At 38.6% G+C, this 27,975-nt stretch overlaps 1 protein-coding gene across 1 annotated transcript in view; it reads left to right on the plus strand.

Annotated features, from left to right (window-relative positions):
• FA2H (fatty acid 2-hydroxylase) overlaps positions 1-27,416 on the plus strand; it is a 688,749-nt gene extending 661,333 nt beyond the window's left edge. The window contains exon 7 of the mRNA XM_044058537.1: positions 24,979-27,416. Within this exon, the coding sequence (XP_043914472.1) occupies positions 24,979-25,058 (80 nt within the window). The 3' untranslated portion in view covers positions 25,059-27,416. The remainder of the gene's footprint in view (positions 1-24,978) is intronic.
• The last annotated feature ends 559 nt before the right edge of the window (positions 27,417-27,975 follow it).

Below are 27,975 nucleotides of genomic sequence, written 5' to 3' on the forward strand. Positions count from 1 at the left end.
TTGGGGCTGTGTTGTGAGGAGTCTAGGGCAGACTGGTAGTATTGGAATTTGTCCTGTTTTATTAGCTTTTTTACTCTATTGTGTAGTTCTAGGAATTTCTGTCTAGCTGAGGGGGTTTTGGTTTTGCGCCAGTGCTCCCAGGCTTTATCCCTGTTTTTCATTTCTGACTTAGTGGTTTTCTGTAGCCATGGGGAGGGTTGTGCTTTGGTTCTGGAAAATCTTATGGGGGCATGGTAATTAAGGATGTTCAGGAAGGTAGTATTAAGAAATTCAACTGCGTCATCTAGACTGAGGTACTTTAGAGCATGCCAGTTACATTCTTTGAGGGATGAGATGAATGTGATTGGGTTAAAGTTTATTTTTTTACGTATTTGACGATAGATGACAGGTTTAGCTTGGTACAGGTATTTTTTGAGTAGGAATGTTGGGGAGTGATCACTGAGGCTATCTGATAAGCAGCCTGTTATATATGACTGGGGGTTTTTACTGACTAGTATCCAGTCCAGGGTAGTGTGCTTGCTGGAGTTTTTATTTATCCTTGTTGGTGACTGGACTAGTTGGGTGAAGCCATGAAGGTGTACATGATGGGTTGGATTGTTGCCAGAACAGGATTGCCAGTCAATATTGAAATCACCTAAGATGATAGTTTTCAATATAACTTTGTCTTTACAAAAAAAAAAAAAAACTGCACAACCTTAAAAGAATTTCAAAGAAGCACTGAACAGGCCAAAGTCTTCATGATTCATGAGGGTCTGCAGTTGCTGTCCACTGCTCTAGTGGCTGGTGGCATAAAAAAAGAAGTGTGGGGAACATGTGTTTTAATTTATTTCATAAGAGCTACTAGAATCTTTCATAAAAACTGCAGTATTCAGTAAATAAAAGGCATAAAATGAAAATTTAGCAAATAAACTGTCAAATTAACAAATTATGACTAAATTAAGGCAACAGCAAGCAAAACAAGCAATTCAAAATTTTAGATCAAGGCTAGAAATTATAGTACTTGTAGCAGGACTGCTGTATACATTGCAATGCATACTTAAAAAAAATCTATTCATTTGAGATAATCTTTCTTTTGTGAAGTCCGGTAAACATAATATTGTGTAATGAAGTGTTATCAAATACACAACATAAAATAAACCTACGTATTAGACTGCATAATAAAGCATGCTGCATCTAAGGTTCTAGGCAATACAGTAATCAGAATTCAGGGTAATTTCATAGCACCAGTGTCAAAGAGCATAACCTGAGCACAATGTGCCTAAATCAGCCACTGCTGCAGTTATATGCTTTTGTACCGCTCCATTTGGATCTGAAGCCTTGTTTTTAAAAATGCCATGAGGCATTCCATATCACGATTTTGATCTACGGTCTACAAACGTGCACAGTCTGTCCTGATCAGCTGCTTGCACGCTCCAAGCTATATCAGGTGTTATATTTATTACTAGTAGTGGGTTTACTGAAAGCTGCTACAGCAGGGTAGTTAAATGCGTTACTCTTTACTTATATAAAGTTATTTTGATGGATTAATATGGTTAATTTCTATTTACCATGGATCTCAATTAAAACATTTTCTAACACTGAATGTGTGACAGACACTTTTGAAGAACTTTGAGGAACAAGAAGTTTTTAAGACCAAAAATGAGGAATGTTTCTTCTAATGAGGTACACTTGAGAGGTATGGTTCAACATGAGGCAATCACATGCACCATGTGCAGAGATACACGGAGGTATTTACATTGTGTGAGGAGGCCAAGTGGCGTAACAGCAAGTTTACATAGAAAGTAAGTACCCAATGACTTAAGTTCAACTGTACATATAAAACAGCCATTGGGGCAATGTCAGAAATGGAAAACATAAAGTAAGGAGGTATTTCGTCTGCTGTGGGAAGAAAAAAACAAATCCGTGTTTTGCATGTGAAGTTGCCGATGAGGCTGGTAAAAACAGCAACCATGATAATTTATTTGTTTTGAACTGGTGTGAGAAGTTGTATCCTTGTTTTGTTTTGTGAAATTTGTAGTACTACACATTCATATTTATTTTAGGATCCTTGAAAGGCTTGCTAAATAGAGGATTCCTACCCATGCCGTGGGAGGAGAGACTAGCAAAGCAGGCAAGCTATTTGGTTACAGAGCATTGCAAAATATTGTTTTGGTGGAAAAATATTTAACCAAGGTGTATATTTCAGCTTTACAGACTTAATGTTGATGATAGTGGGAACACAGTACAGTGGTTGCAATTCTGCGTGCTGCTTAAACGCTGCAACAGCAGTAGTAGTTTGACAGCTGCATCACGTTGTTGTCTTAATTGCATATTTCTTACCAGAGGTGCGAAACAGAGAAAGAGAGAATGTGTGTGTGTGTGTGTGTGTGTGTGTGTGTGTGTGTGTGTGTGTGTGTGTGTGTGTGTGATGGAGACTTGTGCCACTGTACTGGAGTTTATACGTACATGAATTATAGCGGTGTCAGAATTGTTAATTTGTTATACCAGTAAAGTACATGTAATAACTGCTTTTTTTACTCATTCTTAACTGTGCTTAAATTAGTACACGTTATGCCATCTTGCATACGTCTGTCGCTGTTGAATTCAGCAGTTTGTGAGAAAGCTCAACTATACGCACTAGAAAAAAATACAGATTAGACTACACGGGGAACCCCTATATTCTGTTGCCATTAACCCTGAACAAACACACATAGGTTCATACATATGTTAATGCTAACAAAGTTATACCATCAGTGCTGGAAAAACATTAAAGCTTCACTTATCAAGAAAGACAGTATGACAGGTTTTATTAATTATACTATCATGCTATGTTTTTTAATTAGAAAACACAGCTTCATGGATATGGCATCCTTAAACCAGCATCTACATTCATATAAATATAACAGACAGAACTGCACTAAGAGTCCAGCACCCACAGAATCATGATATAATCAATGACTTCATTTATTTTTTCCAGATAGACAGTATCCCAGTTTTAATTGAATTATACAGTGGTATTGTCTTTCTCAACAGTAACAACTTTGCAGCAGGTCATATGCATTCTTGACCGTGAGTTACACAATGCCAGGTATTCTCCACTATCACCTTAATTTTAGATTTACTGCTTATTTTATCAAAATTAAGTGTAAGTCTAAGAGCACTGGGGAGATCCTGTGTTCTACAATGATGCACTCTTACAAATGAAACTTTGTCAGAAGCTGCGCCATTAGTGCTGTCCCATTCTGAGAGCTAAGCAAATGTACTGAGAACGACCAATGTCCTTGAATAATTAGTCAAAAATAAAACTAAATCTATGCAAATTTTGACAGATAACTAACAGGTCATGCTTGGTTTTGTTTACATCTTTCAGCCTCGGCATTTCTATTGCTTACAGGTTACCTTCCGATATCGCCAATGTTCTTTTTTATCAATAAATATTTTATTTCACTAAGTACTTAAAAATATCTCAGCTTTTTTCCTTGTTCTTTCTTCATTGCATTGTTCTTGCTGAGAAAAGCAATGAAGTGAAACCAAAGTGAAAAAATTGAGATATTTTAACTACTTAGTGAAATAAAATGCTCCCTGATGAAAAGAACACTGGTGATATCCGAAGGGAAACCATAAATCAAGCTTTAAACTTAAGACAACGGATCATATCAATACATAATAAACTTATTTTTTTCTGCTTTTGGTAGAGTTTCTGTTACACAAGTACCAAAGGACAAACTTGGAACTGTGCCTATAGTAATCAGTCCGTATCTGCAGAACTAAGCATTTAATCTGAAGTTATAACAACAGGAACCAACAGCACAGGACTTTGAGTTGATTGGTAATTAGCTGTGAAAAGTGAGCTTTTATTTGAAGCGGCATATTTCCTGTCAAATCCATACACTAGCTCATCTGTCTTTTTAAAACAATAATCTGAGATGCTTTACTGATTTTCTTTGTATTCTTAAACTGGCTTAATTCACAGGCATTATTAGCAGTTATTTCTCAAAATGACATACTAAATCAGTGTTTATAAAAAATGCTTCGTTATTAGCATTATCAATCAGTGATTTAGCATGTTAATAATTTCCCACCCATTTTCTTGTGATGTACTAGCTCGTGAAATCATTCCTACTTCCATGAGTATAACCCCCTCAGCTGTAGGGCTTGAAGGCATCAAAGGGTACAATTGAGACTCACTTGTTAGCCTAACAAATGTACCATTTTGGCACCTTCAATTCCTACAATTTCAGAATAAAAATGACCTTACTGGTCAACACAGTGTCAGTTGCTCAAACGCGAATTGCTGCAGTTTTCTGAGTGCTAACCTTGACTCAGTCTAACACTCCAGGAGTCTGGACTGTCCAACAAATAATCCTTTTTTTCCCTCACAAGCCTTGTTTGATGATGTGAGGCATTGGCAGCTATGCCAGAAGAAGTAGGGCAGTGGAATGTGTAGCATATGCCAGCACAGCTCGCTGGGATTTTGTAAAGAATTATATGTTATTTCTATATCAAACTGATTTGCACAGGTGCTTGTGCTGAAAATGTGACAACAGTAGGTCTTGCTGGACAGAAAAGAAATACACATATTTCAGACTGTATTGTAACTGTTGAAACGAATATACTGTAACAGAAGATGCTGGAAGAGAAAAGGTTAATCAGTCCAGCTAGCTTTGAATAATAGTCTGAAATTAGATTACTTGGTTTAGGCCATAAAAATAGTATCTCACAGTTCTGACTGCAGCCAGAGATGAAATGTCTGCGAGAAGTGTGGCTTAGTAGCTCTGTAGGAAGAGTGGAAGTGTTAAAATAATTTTACAGCTTCCGGATGCTATAACACATCTTAGCAAAGCTGTGTGTGTGTGTGTGTTATGACACATATGTGATAGATTCTAGTTCAGTTTCTAGTAAAGGGGGTAGTGTGGGAACCAGAAGTCAGGTGACCAGATGTATGTGATGTCATTCTGCCTTTCCCAGGTGGGTGTGTCTGTGAAAATCAAATCTCAAAGAGTGTGTGTGTGTGTGTGTGTGTGTGTGTGTGTGTGTGTGTGTGTGTGTGTGTGTGTGTGTGTGTGTGTGTCACCTACTTGGAACAGGGACACTGAGAGCACTGATTTCACAAAGACCGTGGTGGAGGACTTGGCTTGGATCACCCAGCTAAGGATTTAACTCTATAGCTGTGTCAGTAGGGTGTCTTATTTGGGGCCTAGAGAGAGAGAGAGACACACACAGAAACCCAGCCCCAGGACTGAATGTGCTCCCTCTGTGTGCTCTTAATGGACATTGTGCTTGGTGCAGAGAGCTGAATCTGAAAATACTGTGTGTATATATCTTTGTTCCAGCCCTCAGAAACAGGACAGTTTACTTTTTCCTCAGAGAACTTAAAACCCCATCTGGATTTATGTATTTATTTAGCATTTGTTTACTGGAAAAGACTGACTTGGAATGAGCCAATTTTCACTGGAGGCCTGGGGATAAATGCTCCAGATGGATGTTTTTGTACTGTGGGAGGAAACTGGAGAACCCAGAGAAAAGCCACATGAATGCAGGGAGGACATGCAGACTCCACACAGAAGGCACCCCAGCTAAGAATCAAATTGGAGAACTTCTTGTTGTGAGGCGACAAATTCTAAGTTAAAGAGACTTCAAATGGAGGCCAAAAGTTTGGAATTAGTATCAGCAGAGAGACTGCGGTATTTGGAGGCTGAAGAAAATGAGAAACAGCACCAACATGAAAGGGAGATGCTGACTCTTCATCAGGGTCATGGGGGTAATAGGGCAGGGAATAGCCAAACCCCAGAAGCAATAAAGGTAAGTACATTTCTGTTTGTAAATTGTCTGATACTGATTGCTTAAACAATGATAAAATTAAACAATGTTTATTGGAATGTTTTAAGTCAACACCTAAAACTTACAGAAAAATGTTTCATTCACATAGACACAAGGCAGATGAAAGTGTATGTGATTATATTGCTGAGTTAAGCACTTATTTTTATAGGTGGGTGAGTGGGAGTCAGGTTACCACTTTTGAAAGGCTGGCAGACATTTTAGTGGGGGAGCAAGCCTTAGCACTTTGTCTGAGGACATCTGGTTAGCAGACTGGGAGTGTAACTCTGCAGATGAGCTGGGGAAAAAATAGGATCTCTACTTAGCAAGCAGGGCATCACTGCACAAGAAGGGGACACCCAGTGCTGCACATGGATATAAGGGAACCCGTGGTGGGCAGGCTAAACCACCCCAACAGAGTCTGCCACTAACAGCGGAAGCTACTAGTTCAGCGACATGGCCAGGATTAAGGTTCAGATGTTTTAAATGTAACCAGAGGAGCCATGTAGCATACAAATGTCTACTGAAGTAAGGGGTGAGCAAAACATGAGGGAGCCAGCAACTGGGAATAACAGTATGCCAGTGGTAAGTTATTTGGAGACAACAGGGGTACCAAACTATCACCAGAGTTTGTATCCTATCTTAGTGGGTGGAAAACAGGCCACTGCTAAAAGAGACACAGCCTCTGACATAACCATTGTGAAGACTGCAGTGGTTAAAAAGGAGCAGTGCTTGCTTGGGCAGTCCACTCCAGTCAGAGCTTTAGGATGGGCCCCATTCCAAATACCTTTGGCCGGGGTTCACATTGACTGGGAAGGCAGAAAAGGAAGCAAGCAAAATAGGTGCATTTGAGGATATCCCTGCAGGTGTCTTGATATGGAATGATTTTGATAATGCAGTATTTTGTGTGCATGCAGTTACATACAGTCAGGCTTGGAGACAGGCATGTAGATCTGGTAGCCTAGGGGAAACCCAGACAGACCTCACACCTGAAGCAGGGTCTGGTGATGTGGCTATTTCAGGGAGGGAGCTATCCTGTAGCAGTAAGCCTGAAGGTGAGCCACAGCTGCTGATATGTTCTGATGCTCCCTTGGACAGGGTGACTGCAAGGGCAGAGGTGAGTGGTAGTACTCAGGCTGACAGTGAGGCACCTCTGTCAGAGGATATCAGATTGTGGTTTCACGGACACTATCAGCTGTACTAGCATCCCAATGATACTGATTTTACATTATACAAAAATGACGATAGGTAGGTAACACATCTCATTTTGCTCTTGATAAAAGAATTCACAAGTACTGTCAAAAGAACTTGCAAACAACTGAAACTTTTACCCAGCTTTTCCAAAATATTGTGTAATTTATAGATCATGGGGAATCAACAGTAAAAGAACAGTAAAATTATTAAAGTAATAAAATTCAAGCCAACTTTACAGAAAACAGGCCTTCTCCAAATTTACAGCATAGAGTATTAGCTTACTACTGGCCATTGCATGTCTAACACTTCGATCAGCATAGCTGGACAACAAATTACCATCTCTGGTGGATGAATATGTTTTCTGAAAATGGCAATAACACATTCTTCTCCTGACACTAGGATAAACCAATATACTGGGTTAAGCATGTGCAGCAGGACTGCAGAAACACAGTTAAAAACTGCAATGTGCAAATAAATGTCTCTGAAACTGAGCAAAACAGTGAAAACTATTTAAATGTAGATGTAATGGCTTGCAGTGGTGTGTAAAAATATACAATTTGTGCCAGGCTTGTTTGTGAGAATTAAGTGGCTAACACTTTTATGTCCAGTCAATAGTATACAAATCCTGAACTCTGTCTTTACAGGACTGAGGCTGCAGTATCTTGTGGAGTTCTTATCTCCCTACAATGTAATGAGGATTCAAATACATACATATGCATGTACATATACATATATACATTATTAATATATATACAAAATAGTTGCTGGCCTGTCATGAAGCCCTGTATTGCACCCACACTTTCACTAGTCACCCACTCCCCCTCAGAAATGAATACATGTGACACTCACACTGCCAAAGTGGTTAGGAAGACCTTCTACATTGCCCACCTGATCATGAAGAGATTCACATCCAGATCAGGAGAGGTCATTGTACCCCTGTACTCTTCACTTATCAGACCAATGATTGAGTACAACGCCCCATTCGGAATGTACCTTACCTGACACCTGCAGCAGTTGGAAAGACCCCAAAAGTTCCTCACCAAAAGGATAAAGGGGCTCAAACATATGTCATACGATGCCCGACTGAAGAAACTCCAGCTCTATTCAGTCGCATACCGTCTGCTCAGAGGTGATCTGTGCCTGACATACAAGGCCATGTCCAACCCGGAATTAATGGACACGCTCCACCTCAAAAAATCCAAATCTACCAGAGCCACGAGAGCAAGAGACTTAAACCTCAACACGGATATAAATAGGACATGCTGGAGGGACAGATTCATCACCCAGAGACTCCCTACACTATGGAACAGAATCCCAGTCCATGTGAGGCAGAGCCCCTCACTGACTCTGTTCAAGAGAAATCTTGACGAGTGGATGGGAGATCGTAGGTTTACCCCGGGAATCATCTCTGTGTCACTGCTGGACAGAGGCACAGCAAACTAATGGGTATAGTATTCTCATCCTAAGGGGTGGTGAAAGCCACACACACTCTGGCTAGGCTTATAAATGCCCTAGGGCAGATAGCCTAGTATGAACCTATGAGCCTATGAACATAAACTACAGTTGCATAGATCCTTTTACCTGTTACAGTAGATGTTCGACTTTCACACTGCCTCCATGGAATATGGGTTCTGTGCCTGCACAAATCTACAGTGGCAGCTTTCTAGAGCTCAGCACAGAATTCACTCATCTGACTCTCTGTGATAGGGAATTGGCTACACCTCTCCCACCAGGGGAAGCCTAATTCCTGTCACAGGAAGTCAGTTGTTCAGACTTTTAGTACTAAGTAAAAACCAAGAAAGTCCAGAAGCATGAATTGCCTAAAACCAACCCATTCACATCCAAAAAACAACAACAGAAATAACTAAATCCAACCAACAGCACAACAATGTTAGATACCATTGAACTATATATAAAATAACGGGGATAGTAGGTGGGTGCTACCACTGAGGCAGTATGAAATTCACAGTGTTGTGCTAGTTACTTATAAAAGTAATTACTATTACTAGTTACTTTTCAGTGAAGTGAAAGTAATATATTACTATTACTTATCTAAAAAAGTAATATATTACTATTACTAGTCACTAATTAATGTGTTACTTTTACATAAGTATAGTTTATCAATTATAATATTGAGATTTACTCACACAAGTAAGCACATACATATAAGTGTATTATTAAAGTTGTATACGCAATGTTACAAGGATAATGAATAGCATTTAACAGTTAAACTCCAGCAGACTTTATAGCTGGGCAGCACAGTGGTGCAGCGCTTAGCATTATCACCTCACAGTAAGAGGTTCTCCAGTTTGGTTCTCGGCTGGGGTGCCTTCTGTGTGGAGTCTGCATGTCCTCTCTGTGCTAGTGTGGGTTTCCTCCAGGTGCTCCTGTTTTGTCCCACATTCCAAAGACATGCTGCAGGTGGACTGGACATTCTAAATTGACCCTAGGTGTGAGTGTTTACAGGCGTGTGCTTTCTAAGGAAGGTTGGGTGCTGGGTTGGCAACTCAATACCATAAAACTCTACTGCCATTTGTTCTGAGGATTTGCTGTGGTGACCCCTAACAGGAGCAGCCAAAAGGAGAAGATGACTAGTCGTTATAGCTAGAGAGTCACAAATAATAATTAAACCAAACCATACACAGCTAGCAGCACAAGACCTATAAAAACCTATCACATATTGTCTATTTTCAGCAACTAAAAATCAAAACCTGAAAAGAATTTTAAATAGAACATAACAAAAAATTGTCAAGATAAAAACTGGTTGATCATAGATCCATCTGAAGAGTCCTGCTTAGTGCAGTGGGTTGGGGCATTGATTGTTAAACCAATGAGTGGGGAGTTTGATTCTGATTGATGCTGATATGGAGAATCAATGCCGTTTATTATACAGCAAGTTAAGGATATGATCTCTAGCAGGCTAGAATTGTCCCAGCGTTAGGGGGTATTTTAGGGAGTGAGAGTCCCACAGTACCAGGGCATGGCCAGAGTCTGTTCATCATTAGCTTTCACCTCCTTGCAGTGCTAAAAAAAAATTAAGTAAATTATGCTCCAGACTAATTCTAATGACCTATTATGAATCATACCCCTCAACCTGGAGACATCAAAAATCTGGACAAAGGCCCATGAAAAGTAGGTACAACTGGCCAAAAATCTCGACACTAATCAACATAAAATTTGCATGTATAATAATGCAACTCCACACACTCTGATGGAATTGTGGGATGCCACCATTCAAATAATTGTGAAAATGTTCCCCAATTTAACATTAACTCTGAAAATATACATTCACACAGAAACACCAGTTAAAGTCCCTTTACAGCATTAACAAAAAATTTTAAGGGAAGTAGTAGGGAATAACCACGTAAAACAGTTTGCATTCTACTCTCTGCCCAACCACACTTCTAGCATATATACACTGATGTCAGAATAGCGGCACCCTTACAGAAATACATTAAAATAACATATATCAGTAACTGTAACATATATAAAAGTACTGCGCACTCTATTAATCTTAATATGAAACTAAAGTCTGTCATAACAATCATTGGTGTAACAAGCCACTGTTGTCAATATGTGGGTATCAGGTCAATCTGATTAATGGATAAAATAAGTCTGATTTGGAAACCTTCTGCTCTTGTAGTTATGTAAATCTCAATGTACATTAGTAGGTTTTGTAAACAAATCTGGTAGCTGCTGATGCTGGGCACTGACTCATACCTCTTACTGTCGCCAAAAGATAGGACACTGGTGGATTGTCTGTGCATATGTATAATATGACATATGTATTTGTGTGTGTGTCCTCTTAAAGATTTGCACTAAACCCATGATTTATCTGCCTTGCATCCACTGCTTGCTATGAGGGGCTCCTGCTCCCTCACAATACTGAATTGGTTAAACTAAATATCAAAGAATGACTGAATAAAACCGTAAAGTAATGTTTCTGGAATGTATAAAATAACTAAATTGTAAAGCAGTAGTTTTGTACTCAAGCTGTAGCAGCATTGTTCTTCAAGAGTACAGCAATGTGTGCTGACAATACCACATTAAAAATATTGTAAAAAGTTTCACAGTGGAATGTGATGCACTGTCAAATGTCTTGTTTTATTAAGCATCACAAATAATAGCACATATATGTAGTGAAACAGCCGTGATCAACACTGAAACATATGATGGCAAACATTCGGTTGATAAGTTATGTATACCAGTGTCAAGAGTGTGGTATCTTTGGAAATTAAATTTATTCTGTGGTACGATTACCTCAGACAATATAATTAAGTAGCATGAGTGTGGAGGAGGCCCTTGCTCTTTGCAGCATTCCTCTTTGATAACTGCATCACAGTGTTTAATGCAACTTCAAAAAAATACAAAATAACATTTTTTTAATTTAAAACATAATAAATTAGTACTTTCTAAATTCTGCAGTATCATACCTCTCAACCTTTTAGCACAAGAAATCTGGCCAAAGACTACCATAATGAGAGGACAAAGGCCCAAAAATAAGGACAGAATTCAAAATATGGCTTTTAGAAACTTAGAATAACAGGATTTGTGTTACTATGCATTTTATGAGGGATATGAAATCTGAAACACATATATGTTATTATTTAGTGACTTCAGTCCTCTGTGATTTACCTGAAAACCACAAATGTTATGAGAAAGAGACCAAACGTATGACGCTGACACACACACACACACACACACACACACACACACACACACACACACACACACACACACACACACACACAACACACACACTCTCTCATACAGAAAAATGAACAACCAGTTTAACTAACACACATACTTGTGCACTTGTACACTCATACACTCACTCACACTTACCCCTGCATGCCTAGTTTAAATTCCGCAGTAAGTACAGACTGAGTTTACATCCACAGTATGCATTAGTAGTCACACTCGAGTTGAAGTTTCTGCCTTTCAGTCTTAAAGCAGAAATTAAATGCTAGATTTTGTGGCAGACGCTTTTACTTTTTATTAATGTTGCGACTTAAGATACCTTGTATTTACAAACTTTAATTATGCCACATGCACTTGTAGAGGACAGTTAAAATATTTTCCCATTCTACTCATGGACTTACTAACTTGCAGCTGCTCTATTATGACCTGGAGAGGATGTGTGGCTCTGTTAGTTTGTAAAACCTCATGTTATTTTAATGCAACGCCACGCTTGTGCAGAATTCTGTTGTTACATCCGTCAAGCGCGGCTCTGATTATTATCATTATTAGTTGGCTGCAGTGTATTACTCTTCCTTCAAAATGTTTTCATTCTTGATATCCTACAGAAAATGCACACCAATGCAAAATGTGTCAATTTAAAACCATTCTAAGTTTATAAGTGCCCTACTGAAAAATTTGTTCCTGATTTCAGACCATTGCCTCCTCTACCCATTATGCTTGGCTAATGGCTATGTTTAAAATATTTTGTGCTGAGATGCTGAGCAGTATACGAGTTCTGCGGGCTGCTGGCTCTTAAACTGCATTTCTTTACATCAGAGAAACATTTGAAACACAAACTCGCTAACCTGATGTCCACCTTACAAACAGCAGGATAATATGCAATTGTACCTACCAATTATTCCTGATTTGGCCTTCCTTTTTTGCCTTGCCTCTGGCAAATGCTTGATTTTCTGTTAAACTGTTCAACAATTCAGTATATGTTATTGTTCAAAATCCATAGTGACACAAAATCTGTAAGTGAGTAAGAATAATAGATGCCTGAATCTGAATCCTTATACCCCTCCTCCGGCATTACCTACATGTGGGTCATGAAATCAATGACATTGGCAATTGTTCCTGTAATCAGTAAGGAAAAGCAAATGCTCCTCCTTAAAGGTGAAAAGGCCACCATCACTAAGTGTATTTTTTTTTTAATTGAAGCCTCTTAAAAGTGGGATGGTTCCAGTGCCCTTGTCTGCATGCCAAAATTGGGATTTAATGGAGCCAATCAGGAATTTGTGGCACCCTATTATTTTGAGCAAGGAATTTGGTGCAGTTGAGAGGTATGTTATGAATGCTATGGGCTATGTGTTGTGCCAACATTATGTTGTAATTTTTTATCCAAATTGCCCCTTCAAAGTCTGTATTCCTCCCTAACATCTGATTACTATCCATACTATCCAGGGTCTCCGGACGTTTTCTATCACTCTGTAGGGGGCAGTATCACCCACATTGAGAGCCACTGGTTTAAGCAAAAGTAACTCAAAAGTAATTCACTTTTAAGTTACTAGTTACTAAAAAAAGTAATATATTACTATTACTTAATTACTATTTTAAAAAGTAACTAGTTATATTACTAGTTACTAGAAATTATAATATATTACATATTGTAATATATTACCCCCACCACTGGAAATTCATATATCAATTATTTTGGGTAAGTAGGACTTATACAACTGCGCTATGTTCAACATTCAGACTGCCTCAGTGGAATTTGGGTATATTCCCAAAGCTTTTACACTACCTGGGAGGAGGATGAATAAGTGAAGCCCCTGGAGAATGATACTTGCAAAGCCTGCTCTGGAACTTGAGAAATAATCCAGTTTGTAGTGCTTTATAAAGGTATGAACAGAGGACCAGGTGACCGCCTCTAGAATGTTTATAGGGTCCTCTCCTTTCCAGTATGCCATCAAAGAGGATAAATCTCTGATGGATGTGCCCTAACCTTGCTTGGAGTAGATTTACCATTTATGGGTCCTATCAAATTATCTATAGTATGATTCCAGTTATTTTCATTAGGGGAAATATATAATTGTCAACCATGGGACGGGTAAAGCCAATCTATAACCAAATGTGATAGGTTATTTAAAGCACAAAAAGAAACATTGGATAGGCTTAAAATGGCCTGCCAGGGCAACTAGCCTAGTACTTACTTATAAACCTATGAACCTATAATAACAAAAAACAATAGCAGAGGACAACCAATGACCAATAATTTGCTTGGAGACAGGTTGTCCTTTCTTGGCCCCAGAATAAGAAATAAACAGTTGTTTAGCTTTTCTAAACAGTTTAGTTTTGTCAAGGTAGTACCCAAGCTGCCTGTGCATATCTAAGATATGCAGAATCCTCTCCCCCTTGTTTTTAGGTTTCAGGAAAAAAAAAACTGAGAGATTGATGGCTTGATTCAGGGTAAATTCTGAAACAACTTTTGGCATGAAAAATGGATTAATGTGTAAAACAAACCTGCCCTTGTGAAAAAAACAAATAAGTTTGGATGACCGTGAGAACTTGCAGATATCAGAGCATTAATCAAAATTGTTTTCCAAGTGAAAAGCTGTAAATCAGCTTAAAAGGCATGTTAAAAAGGAAATTAGGTCATTTTCTAAAGAACAAAGTTGATATTCCAAGGAAGAGGAAATCGCTGTTGAGGAGGTCTCAGGTGCAACATTCATTTCATAAACTGTTTGATCATGAAAAGAAACAAAATGGGGAATCCATAGGCAGACCAGCTGAGATGGCTGCAAGATGCACCTTGATAGATGCATAAAATAAGCCATCATTGAGTCACTCACACACAAAAATTTTAAACCAGAGGAGTAGACAAAAATACCAGGCCCTCATTTAACTGTTGACAATATCTAGAAAACCTCTACCACTTGTAAATGTACAACTTTCCACTTGCAGGTTTTCTTGCCTCCTTAAATATATGCTACACATCCTTGTGGAACAAGTGCATAAAAGGTATCAAGGTAGAATCATACAGGCTGTCAGTTGCAGTTGCTCCAAGCTGGAGTGCATCAGTCACCCCTGACACTGTTTGGGAAGATCCAGAGTATGAGGAAGCTTGTGATAGTTGCCTGGGGTTAATTTCTTTAAAAAGGAGAACTAACTTTACCTGAGCCAAAAAGAGGTGACCACAATGGCCTTTGGTAACTTCTGATATTCGAAAGTACTTTCGGTATCAGCGGAATGGATGGAAATGCATAAAGCAGCATTCTCATCCAAGGGAATGAAAATGCTTCTGTTCTCCAAGCATGGCTGCAAGGATATCACAAGCAGAATTTTTTTTCAACTGTTTTGAAAGGAGGCAAACAGATTTACTTGAGGTGTTCCCCACATCTGGACTAAATCCTGGATGACCTCTCTCTTGAGTGTCCACTCATGAGGGTCCATCCAGGATCTGGTTAGTCTATTTGCCACTGCATTTTGCTCATATGGCAGGATATATGAGGCCTGAAGCATCAGAGAAAGATGTAAAGCTAGTTCCCAGGTCATCATTACCAACCAGCAAAGAAGGTATGACCTTGTACCACCCCCTTGTTGATTCAGGTAACATATGACTGTGTTGCTAGCTGTGACCTATAAAAGGGGACCTGGAGACCATAAATTGTGAAGACATTTTAGGGCCTGAATCATTGATAACATTTCTTTGACATTTCTGTGCTTTGTAGCATGTGAAGGACTCCATTCTTCTTGTTCTTGAACTTCCCTGGACACTGCTTCCCCATGCAAAATCTGACATGTCTGTCTGGGATGATTGAACTGGGGTCTTGAGGGTGAAGAGTAGATCTGGATTGAGAGAAATCTGATCCCTCCACCACTTTAACTTTTGTTTCACAAATTCCTGCACTGATACCTGGATCTCTAATAGATGCAGGTGCTAGGACTAACATTTTTTTCTAAGTACAATTCAATCTTTCTGAGAATGGAGTCTGGCCAGTAGTATCATGAGGGAAGAGGATTTTCTGTCCACTGCCAAGAGTATCCTCCCTGAATTATTCTCAGCAATCATTTGTCTGAGACTATTTGTGGCCAGTTTGCTGGGTTGAGGAAAAACCAGGGAAAGGAAAGAGTTCGGGAGGGACAAGAGGGGAGAAAAGGATACCTGTGTCTCAGCATAGTCATTCTGTAACACAGGAATGATTATTTAGTTTGTAAGCATTATCATCCTGCCTTTTCCTCTTTGGACACTGACTAGTGTTCGGCTGAGAATTTTGTTTGTTCTGCCCTTTGAAATCAGACACCTTGTTAGGGGAGAACCTGGGAATATGAAAAATTTTAGATATTACATGCATCAGTTTACACCTATCATCCCATTGGTTGAGAATCTGGATAGGATCAGGACCAGACACAGATAGAGAGCATGAAGGAGCATTCAAAATCTTATTTTTTAAATCCTTAGAAAAAAAATCTGGTTATGTAACTAAGCATACCTTCTCAATAAAACAGTAGTGGCTGCATTTCAAGAAATTGTGTCCACACATTCCAAGACATTTCTCACAGCATGTTTCAAAATTTGAGCCACACTAGAAACAATCTCATTCATATAACATTTCTGTTCATTAGGCAACAATACAGTAAAGTCATCTAGCACTTTCCAGAATAAACTTCCTCATGGCCTTTTTAGGAAATGGTTCACTAGCCAAAGGGGTTTTACATGCAATTTTATTAACATCTTCTAAGGCTGGTAACAGAAGAGGAACAGCCAAAACATTTGGAATCTTATCCTCAATAAGATCATAAACTCTTCCAATCTCAGGCACAGCTCCAGACTGCTTCCAGTCAAAAACATGCCAAAGACATGCATCTGGAGCATTTCTCCCCGGGCCTCAGCTGAAAACAGGCTTAATGGAACCTAGTCGGACTTTCCCGGTCAACAAATGATAAATAAATAAAAAAAAATAAAATAAAATAATAAAAACATATCTAATCCTATCTAGCATCTGTGGAAAGGTGAACACCTGCTTGGGCTTTTGAATCTGTTTGCCTTCTGAAGAATCAGACTGGGTGGACTCAGTGCTCACTATTGTCTGCATAGATTCATAGGCGTGTACTAGGCTAATGACAACAAAGGTCGTTTTAAGCCTAGCCATGCATCCCAAATCTCTGACAAGTTCTGGTACCCTTGATAAGGGTATGTAGGAGCTTGGGAGGTGAAACATTTACAAGCAGGGGCCTGAAAGATGAACCATTTACAGGCTGTCTGTGTCCGTTAGAGACATAAGTACCAAACTAGGGATAAACTTCCTGTTCCCCACCCAGTTGCCCAAATGACACTTGAATTGGGTTCACATGGATGGGGAGCCTGTTCCAGAGAAGAGGTAGTCTCTGGAATACATACCTGTTTCTCCAGCAGGTCCTGTTTATATCACAGGCAAGGTTTAAGTCCATGGAACAGTAATTCTGGTGCTCTTTGTTTTGCAGACATGCAGGAGGTCCATCAGAATGGGGTCTGACAATGCCTTCTATGCCATGGATAGATCTCTTCTCAGAAGTCTGTAGGAGAAAGAATACAGGGATCAGGCCTTGAGATGGTCTGTATCGGACATGTTACTTATGCCCTGTATTCTTTAAGGGAGGAACCTATGTGGGCATTCCAGTTGTCAGATATGCCTGGTTAGGTACATACCAAATGGGACATTGTGCTCAATAGGTCTGATGAATGCAGTAGAGCAATGACTTCTTTGGATCTAGATGCCATACCTTTGTTTAGAAGTTGCACAACATAGAATGATTTGCTACTACTGTAGACTTGTGATGGTCAAAGGCTAAATTACTGTTTATGTATGTCCCCAGTCCCTGACTACTACGTCAACTCTTAGGGGTGTGGTGCCAATATGATAATTTCCAGGGGTGGATGACTTCCTGAAGAATACTATTATACATTTCTTGGGATTTAGCTTTAATCCATGGCTCTGGTACCAATTGTTTGTCTGTGTCAGCCCTTCCTGGAGACCATTTGTGTCAGTGAGCAATTCAGTGACAGCTCCCAGTTTGCAATCATTTGCAACTTTAGTCATCCAGAGGCCACTGACATAGGCCTTAACTTCAGAGAAGTAAATGCCAAAATGGAGAGGTCCCAGAACCGATCCCCGAGGGACTCCGCATGTGACTGGCCTCTTTGTAGAGGTGGCCTCCCCAATTCTAATGTCCTGGGTCCTGTCTGTGACACAGCTGCCTATCCACTGAGTGACATAAGGGTTTGTACCTAACCTCTTAAGTTTGTCAACAATGCCCGAGTGGAGGATTGTGTCAAATGCCTTGGCCAGGTCAAGGTAGGCAGTGTGAACCATTTTGCCCTCACCCATTACTTTGGTGACCTTCTCAAAGAAGCCCACTAGGTTGAGCAGGAATGACCTGCCCTTGATGAAACCAAACTGGGTTGGGTCCAGTATCTGCAGGTTTCCTATGTCATTATTGATCATTTCCATGATAATTCTTTCCATTGAGTCCCCATAAAAGTCTGCAACCATAGACTGATCTCTACAGAAAGTAGCTTCATAGCTATCCTCACAGGATCATAGTCTCCAAGATTAGCTGACTGTAAAACACTCTTAGATAAGGAAACTACATAAGCCCCGTACATAGTAATAACCCAATCATCTGCAGTGTAATGATGTTTCTGTTTCTTTTTACTATGAACTGCACTAGTGGACAAAATATCTGGGGACAGAGTATTATGTCTGGAAAGGGATCTCTTAGCCCGGATGACTCAAGTACTGAAAGAGTTTGGTTCTCTCATACCTGAGCAAAGTAATGGAACAGTCCTGTGAATGTGTCTGAGCCCCCCACCCCACCCACCGTATGCCATAGAGGGCTGTGGGAAAATGTATGTGGTTTGTGAGACAGAGGTAACAACAGATTCACCAACTGTAAGCTCAGGCATGGTTTTGCAGATTTTTTTTTCTTTTAAGGTGCAACCAGATTTGATGGTGGGGGCTAGCCATAATAAGATCCATCAAGTCAGGGGAAAAAAGCACCAGCCAGAATAATCCACTGACACTATTAGAGGCTGAGTAAGGGCAGCAATAATAGAAAATACAAACTATGTATGCACACAGGAAATAGGACTAAATTGCATAAAATATCACAGAAACAATTTATAATATGCTAAGCCTTATTCTATACCCTGCACAGTGTAGTAAAGAACAGCAAACTAATTAATAGCACCAAGAAAATTTCACTTGTCCAAATAGTGCCAAAATGAAACATATGCCCTTAAATCAAATAGAAACATTTTAAAATAGCATAAATAATCATGTACTTGCCAGAAGTAGGGCAGTGGATGTATAACATATCACAGCACAGCTAGCTGGAATTTTGTAAAAAAATTATATGTCATTGGTATATCAAACCGATTTATACAGATGCTTGTGTTGAAAAATATATTTGTAAAGCTGGTTATATTAAAATGTACCAACAGTGTGCCCTGCTGGACATAAAAAGAAATATACTTGCATTATTGTAACTGTTTAAATATATATGTTTTAACAGAGAGTACTGGTAGAGAAGAGGTTAATCTCAATCCACCTAACTTTAAAAATAGTTTGAAATTAAATTACCTGCCTTAGGCCATAATGATTGTATCTTACAGTTCTCAATGCAGCCAGTGACAAAACGTCTGTACTAGGAAGCATGTTTGAAATTGTTTTATGACTTCCAGGAGCTGCAGCAGATCTTAGCAAGGATCTCTGTGTGTGTATTATTGGCACATATGTGCTAAATCCTTACTTCTAGCCAAGGGGGGTAGCATGGGAACCAGAAGACAGATGATCAGATGTATGTGATGTCATTCTATAATCCATCACTAAAAATGATATTTTAATAATAGGTGAGACTGAAGTCTCATTGCAATCTGTTTTTGGAACCTGAAAAAGGACCCCTTACCTACTTCATCTTGCCTTGCTCTAGTAAGTTACCAGGGATTAAGTATTCTTTAGATCAGTCAGTAAAGTATAGTGAGATTAGTTAAGTACTGCTTTTCTGTAACTGTGTTAACCTGACCACGTGTATTATTTATAATATTTCTTGTGATGAAACTCTGGTGTTTATTGTAAATAGATATTTAGTATTTTCATGTTTTTTTATTATTTATTATTAAATATATTTAAACTTTCCATTGTGGCTGGTCCTTTAGAGAATATTTTAACCTTTGAGAGTACTTATATCTATTGGTGACACTGTGGCCACTCCTGAAAGCTTGGTTGTTTAGTCAACATTACCATTTCTATTAATATTAATTTCACTCAGTATAATTGGGAACCCTTGTAAGAGCCTTAGAGTAGCTGGCTTTGGATTGTCTGGTAGTGGTGTAACTACCTTATAGTCTGGGCAGAAAGGGGCATAGCTATTAAATCTGTGCCAGCCTTTCCCAGGTGTGTGTGTGTGTGTATGAAAATCAAATCTCAATGAGTGTATGTGTCAGTTGTTTGGAGCAGGGACACAAAGCACTGGTTTAACAGAGATGGTGCTGGAGAACTTGAACTGGGCACTTGGGTGAGGTCTCAACTCTATAGCTGTGCCAGTGGGGAGTCTTATTGGGGACCTGAAAGGAGACCGATAGAGAAATCCAGACCCCAGACTGTGTTCCCTGTGTGCTTTTAAGGGAAACTGTGTTTGATGCAGAGAGCTGCATCTGGAATACTGGGTGTATCCATTTTTGTTCCAAGTAAATGTCCATCTCTAATGCCAGTGGTGAGGATTCAGGCTCCTTGATTACTGGCCCAGAGTGGGGACATCATACTTAGATATTCCTTTGTCAGAAATGAAAAACAATATCCCCACAGAAAATTAAAATAAAGTAATTTGTGATAAAACAGCTATGGCAGCGTTAAGTCAGTAGTAAATATATAAATGAAGGAAAAATGAAAAAAAATGTAATATTTTTCTGTCAGAACTTCAAAATGAAGTAGATAAACATCAGAAACAACAGATGATTAAATTGTGAATCTACATGCATGAGGCAGTCTCTAATGTTCAGAAGATACCATAGGACTTCAATTTCCCATTTTGAAAAAGCCGTATAACTGTCTGAAAGCAGTATTAAACATATAAACAACACAGTAGTAAGACAGAATCCCCAGAGGAATTAACAGCAGTAGTAAATAGTAAGTAAATTAAAATAAAAAGGTAACACACACACACACACACACATATATATATATATATATATATATATATATATATATATATGTGTGTGTGTGTGTGTGTGTATATATATATATATATATATATATATATATATATATATATATATATATGTGTATATATTAAATAGAACAGAAAGATATCAAAAGTACATAATAATAAAGAGAAAGGGAAGTTCCCAAACGGACATTCAGCTGTGTGATTATTACAGCTGGCACTAATGACTGAATAACTGATTTCCTGTGACAGAGTTTGGGATTCCCTTGGTGGGAGAGGCTTAGTTGATCCCCTATCACAGGGAATCAGAAGAGGAAATACTGTGTTCTGGAAAGCTGCCAATGTGGGTTTGTGCTGGCAAAGAACCCATATACCACTGAGGCCATGTGAGTGATGAACATAAAAAAAAATACCATTTATTAAGTGCAACAGCACACGCTGAAACTTGTGCAGAACAGTTATTGTCACACATCTAGGCTTATGATGAAATTTCCCATTTCAGTCATCCCTCACAATATCTTGTGTATGCAGTAATATCTGTTCATAACTTGCTACAATATGTTTCCTTGCTTACTTAAAAACACACATGCACATGCACTTATGTGAGCATGCACATACGCACACATGCAAATTTACACACACTGACATTATGAGTGTGTACATTTGTGCATTTTCCTGATTGCTGGGTATAGCTGTAAATTAGGATTTATAAATTAAGCTTTCAAGACAAACTCTTTGCTTTAATAATTTTATTATCCTTTTCATCACGGCACAAAAAGGTGAGCACTGAGGATTGCCAAGTTGCATCCTGCTTCTTTTTTATTATTTTTTTTACAGATGCCTTCTGACCATCAGGTCTCCACTGACCTGAATGGCCTATCTGTTTCTGTTTGGGAAGAGCCAATCACAGAAGATTATCCAGCAGTCATCATAGTTTTTGCTTAGTGCTTACAGGTTCATAGGTTCATAGATGTATACCAGGCTTGTGGCCTTTTTAAGCCTAGCCATGCATTTCAAATGTATCGACAAGTCTTAGGAACTTTAAGATTATCGTTAGAGGTTACAGGTAAGCTCTGTCTTGGGTAGTCATGCATTTACAGGTTGCCTCTGTCCATTACTAATACAGGTACCAGACCATGGGTGAATTTCAGATTCCCCACTCACTGGCTGAGGTTACTCTTGAATTGTGTCAGAGAAGAACTCTGCCTCACATGGATGGGAAGCATGTTCCAGAGAAGATGCAGTCTCTGAGATACATACCTCTCTCTCCAACATATCCTATTTATGTTGAAAGCAATATTTAAGTCCCTTGATTGGGTAATTCTGATGATGTTTGTTCTGCAGCTGTGCAGAGCATCCATCAGAGATGGATCCAAGGGGACCTTATATGCCAGCCATAGATCACTCTTCAACAGGCTATAGTACAGTCCAGGGATATGGCTTTGAGGTGATTTGTGTAGGACTTATTGTTCTGTGGCCTGTATCATTTTTGAGAGGAACCTCTGTGGATATTCCAGTTGTTGCCTGTGCCTGGTCAGATGCACACTAAAGGGGGCATTGTATTGAATGACTGGTCTGATGATGGCGAAATACAGTGGAATGATGACTTCTATGGATCTAAATGCCACAGCCTTGCTTATAAGTTGTGCAGCATAGAATAATTTCCTTACTACAACAGACACATGATAGTTAAAGGCCATGTTACTGTCTACATGCATCCCTAAATCCTTGACTACTAGGTCTACTCTTAGTGGAGTGTTATCAATGAGGTAGTTTCCAGAGGTATCCAACTTCTTGAGGAATACTATTATGCATTTCTTTTCATTGAGTTTTTAGACAATGGCTCTGGCATCAGTTATTTGTCAAAGTAAGCCCTTCGTAGTAGATATTAGTTTCTTGGGGGATTCTATACCTGCACCTTGTTTGCAGTCATCTGGACACCTGATCAGTCAGAGACTGTTGACATTTAGGGTAGTAATTCCAAAAAGGAACAGACCCAGCACAGAGCCCTGGGAGACTCCACTAGCAACTGGCCTCTCTTTATCCCCTATTGTAACTTCTTGGGTCCTATCTCAGAGCCATCCAGCTATACAGTAGGTGACATAGGGGTTTATAACTAATTCTGTGAATTTGTCTACAATGCCATTGAGGAGTATTGTTTCAAATGCTTTGGCCAGGTCAAGGTAGGCATTATGTACCATTTTGCCCTTATCTATCACTTTGGTGAACTTCTCAAAGAAGGGGTTGGGGTTTGGGAGTGGCAATGTTTTCCTATGTTAATGAGGACTAGATCCAGTATGTAAAAGCCCACAGTAGGCGTAAGGACTATATGGTCCAGGGAGTTTGTGTTGACGAAATCTAGAAATTTCTGGGCCTGCAAGTTTGGATTTGTGTATGATTTACAATTTATAGTTTGGTTGTTAAAGTTACCCATGAATATGCTATTGGTTTAAGTGGTGAGTGTCTGCAGTAATTTTAAATAATTCCTAACTCCCAACCCCACAGCAGCCTTAATTGTCATACTCACTGTGCTGGTGACTGGCTTATACGTGCTTCTGCACATGCACAGATCCTGACAACAGCATGTATGTGTTGCTTGGTAAATGGCCACATGTCCACCATCCTTCATGCAGCCTGCTGTGATAACCATCCTCAATTGGAAGCCAATAGACCATCAGCCCGCACTGCCTTTCTCTACTCACAATGTGCTGGCTAGCTTCAGCTACTCCCTCTTAACCTCTGTGTCTGGCTCCTGTTGCACAAATATGTCAAAAGGAGAAATATCCCAAAATGAAGGCCTCGTGGCCAGCCCACCAAGAATCCACACCCAAAGTGATTTCCTGTCCAAAACAATAATCAGGAAGTTCAGCATCAGGGAAATGGATCCTTGGAAAGATGGGGATCAGGAAGAGTAGAGACGTCCAACAAATTTGTGCTGACAACGTTTACATTAGTATATGCACAAAATATATGATTTCTGGTATTTATCTTATTTTTATATTCCATTGTTCATTTCATTTTCTGCTCCTAACCAGATGTACAGATTTTTCTTATACTGCATTTAGAAGAAATTGTTACTGTCATAATACATTTGCTTTGGGATGAAAAAGGTTAAAACTTTACAAGTAAAATTTGTCACATGTAGCAGTATAACATGTATCAGCATTGCTACTGTAATTTCTAATGTAAATAATATCAATTTAAATTTCCAGAATTTTCAAACCTGTGAACAAATTTCAAAACAAAAAGCATGATACAGGAAATATGAACACAGAAAGAAAGAAAATAGGTTTACCATCAGTTAAAAAGAGTGTCATTTCTTAAGTTATCACAAAACTGGATCCATTTCATCTAGTCTCTCCCAATCACAGAACTGGAACCATTTGATCTAGTCTCTCCCAATCACAGAACTGGAACCATTTCATCTAGTCTCTCCCAATCACAGAACTGGGACCATTTCATCTAGTCTCTCCCAATCACAGAACTGGAACCATTTCATCTAGTCTCTCCCAATCACAGAACTGGAACCATTTCATCTAGTCTCTCCCAATCACACAGCTGGAACCATTTCATCTAGTCTCTCACAATCACACAACTGGAACCATTTCATCTAGTCTCTCACAATCACACAACTGGAACCATTTCATCTAGTCTCTCCCAATCACAGAACTGGAACCATTTCATCTAGTCTCTCACAATCACACAACTGGAACCATTTCATCTAGTCTCTCCCAATCACAGAACTGGAACCATTTCATCTAGTTTCTCCTATTTCCTCTGTCCTTTCATGCCTAGTTAGAATTGCCATTTAAAGAATGAGCCATGTTATGAAAAAAGGGAACGGTGGCCCTTATCTTTTTTCCTTATGTAAATAAAGTGTATTTATTTACTTATTTTACACCATAACCATGTCAAAGTTATTTATTTATTTATAATTTGGGTGGAGGGAATTCTTTATAAGCATGATATGTTTGTTGTATTTATTTATGCAAATAAGTTTTTTTTCTTTTTTGAAAGCAGGGTATTTTCATAACTGCAAATGTAAAATACGTAAATAAATGGAATTAATTGTATACTAACCCTTTTAATTGATGTGATTTGCAGGGTTTGGAATAACAAGCAAATTTTGGGACTATCCTTTCAGCACTTTGATACCAGAAGAAACGTTTGATGAACAGCAGTAAGAAGACACTAGGTTAAAAACCATTATCAGAAAAGCCGAAACCATTATCAGAAAAGCTTACTTCTCATGTCACTTCAAATTAGCTTAGTTTGACATGTTATCAAGTATATAACCACGTTCATGGTTTAAGGTCCATGTCAGACTGGTTATGTTAATTAATAAATGTATAATTGACAGGCAGGGCCGCTTTGTAGTTCTGACCTTGTGTCAGTGACAGAAAAGTCTCTTGTTTCAGAGATGCTTATATTTACAGTTGCTTCATTATGATTTGTAGTGTACTTGGAATGGTTTAAAGTATACAACAATGCCTGCCAAAACATGGGAAAAAAAAAACTTTCATTCTGAAAATAGTCAGTTTGACTGGTAAACATTGGTAAACATCTACACTTGCCCTACATAAGAAAGATAATTCTTGAATATAAGTATAGGGATATGCAATCATTTTGAAACATTTCTTGATAACATTTGTGCCTGTGACAGTTTGTTTTAGGTCCACAAGGTCAGCTTTATAAACAAAATTTCCATGAGTCTTGATTACCCAAAAGATGAAAGACATGAACATCCATGCATATTTATTGCTTGATCTGGAACAGCAGTTTCTAAAATGTTTAGCAAAAAGGGCAGGAAACATTATTGTCTGAATACTAAGAAGTCGGTGAGTGTTAGCAAATAGACGTTGAACAGTAAACTACAAATCAGGTCTGATCAAGATCCCTCATTTTCTCTGTGAACTGCTTTAACTACTGATTTTCTCTGGCTATCTTTTTTTATTTAAACAATATATTTTTTAATGTTTGATGTGCACATCTGCTGATTTTATGCTATAATAGCCGAAACATTTCTACAAAGGAGGCAAAAAGTCTAATGTTCCATGGGATTAGTTTAGTTTTATATTTGGGTCCACTTAAAAAGGTGTTTTACACTGGGTTGGTGAAAGGATTAGGAAAATAAAAGGTCTAGTCTCTTCTTAAAATATAAGGGGGACTCCAATGCTACAGAGTATTACAGTCTAAAATACTTTGTTTTATATAACGGTACGGAAACATCAGCTATATGTGTACCACACATTCCACAGAAGTACAGCATGCACACGCATTTGGGCACACTGTTGCAGAAATTACATTTTTCCATCCCAAAGTTTCTGGAAAAAAGGCAGCTACATAATTTTGTGAAAAAAAAAAACAGAAAAAGAAAGCCTATATTTGCCTTTTCCCGAAAGTTATGGTCGCACATCATCCTTACATGAAGGGGTTGTTAGGGGCTTGGTCTTCCTCCTGCATCAAGAAGACCATTTAATGCTCTGTTCTTTTGCAGTACTGTGATCACTACAGTGAGTATTCAATGCAAAAGGTTGTCAGAATTGTCCTGCACACTATATATGTTGTGATTAAATGCATGAAGGGGTTCACGTATGATGAAAGGATAAAAACACTTGAATATGTATATGATTTGTAGAACAGAGATACAACGTGGTATCCATGATACACATTTACAGGATGGTCATGGCAAGAGTGGAAAGGAGGACTGAACTCAGGAAAATGGAATAAATGGAGCTGAGAAATCATGGGTAATAAATAGAGTAATGTAGACCATCAAACATAATAGGCCCATGAAATGGAAAGTTGTAGGATGCCATGAAGATTGTCACTTCTGCAGGTTTTAAGTGGGTGTGGGACAGGTGAATGAAGAGGCAGTTGTGTAGGGCTATCTAAATACTCAGGCAGGCTAGATGCACCAGGGGATTTTTCTATTAACTCCATTGTATATTTTGTTACACCAGGATTAGTTTAGTGTTTAACTGTGTGAGCCTGAACTGCTTTCATCTGAATACAAGGTACCAGATTACAGGTGTAGATTTTTTTCATTTTCAGAGCACTTTAGTATGCTAGATATGGACGAAAAGGACTTTATAAAAAATATATATAAATGAAAAGTATGCCTTTTCTGATATATTTGTAACCATAAGTAACGTTACATTTTATCACACTGTCTGTATTACATTCTATACAACATGTACAAGTGTAATGTAACTCTCTGTTTTGCATACCACAAAAGATTAGTCTAGATGTTAGTGATGTCATCAGACACAGACGATGCCAGCCATGGCTGATGGGTCTAAACAAGCTTTGAAAAGCTGGATGGTGTTTCTGTGTAAAATGTTTCCAAGTCATATAAAACCAAATGTATGTTAAAATCATTTTGACAGTAATACAGTCTGTCATATATAAGAACACGGGGGCATTTCTGAATGTGTTTATTAATTGAATAATTTTGGTGTTCTTTAAATAACGGCACACTTATTTTGTTGCTGTGTCAGTCCTTAAAACATGACATAAGAGAAATAAACAGTCAAATAAAATTTTGATGGTCCAGTATTGATGCTAGAAGAAGAAGAAATACCAAAGTGGTTTTAAAATGCCAAATTATGTGGAGATCCTCCTCAGGAAAAAAAAAAAAGCAACAGGAAGTAGATAAATTTGTAATAACCTACAACATGATGTGCGAGTAATGAAAATTAATAGTCTGTAAGTATTGTGAGACATAATGCTGTGAATTCTTGTGCCTGCATTGCGCTTGTAGCAGTGGCTGATTAACCATCCCAATGTACACATTGCAGCCAATACCATGGTTTCACCATGGAGGTATTATAGTTTAACCAAAGCAAATGAAGCTCACAGAAATGTTAGCAAAGACTGCCATTTCATTAAATATTTTTCAGAACAGAAAATAAACACAAACAGAAAGATGGCTGCGTTTAATTTCTCTGTACACAGGACAGGAGACTGTTAAACAAGTAAGTTACAGTCACATAACAAGCCTATGTGGAAAGCACATTTTAAACTTTCATATTACGACATGAAGACTGAACGTATGTCTCGTGCAGCTGATACTCTTCCTTGGACACATACTTCACTAAA

The sequence above is a fragment of the Protopterus annectens genome, chromosome 16.part0, assembly GCF_019279795.1.
Source record: "Protopterus annectens isolate FY-2018-M chromosome 16.part0, PAN1.0, whole genome shotgun sequence".
In the NCBI taxonomy this organism is placed as follows: domain Eukaryota; kingdom Metazoa; phylum Chordata; order Ceratodontiformes; family Protopteridae; genus Protopterus; species Protopterus annectens.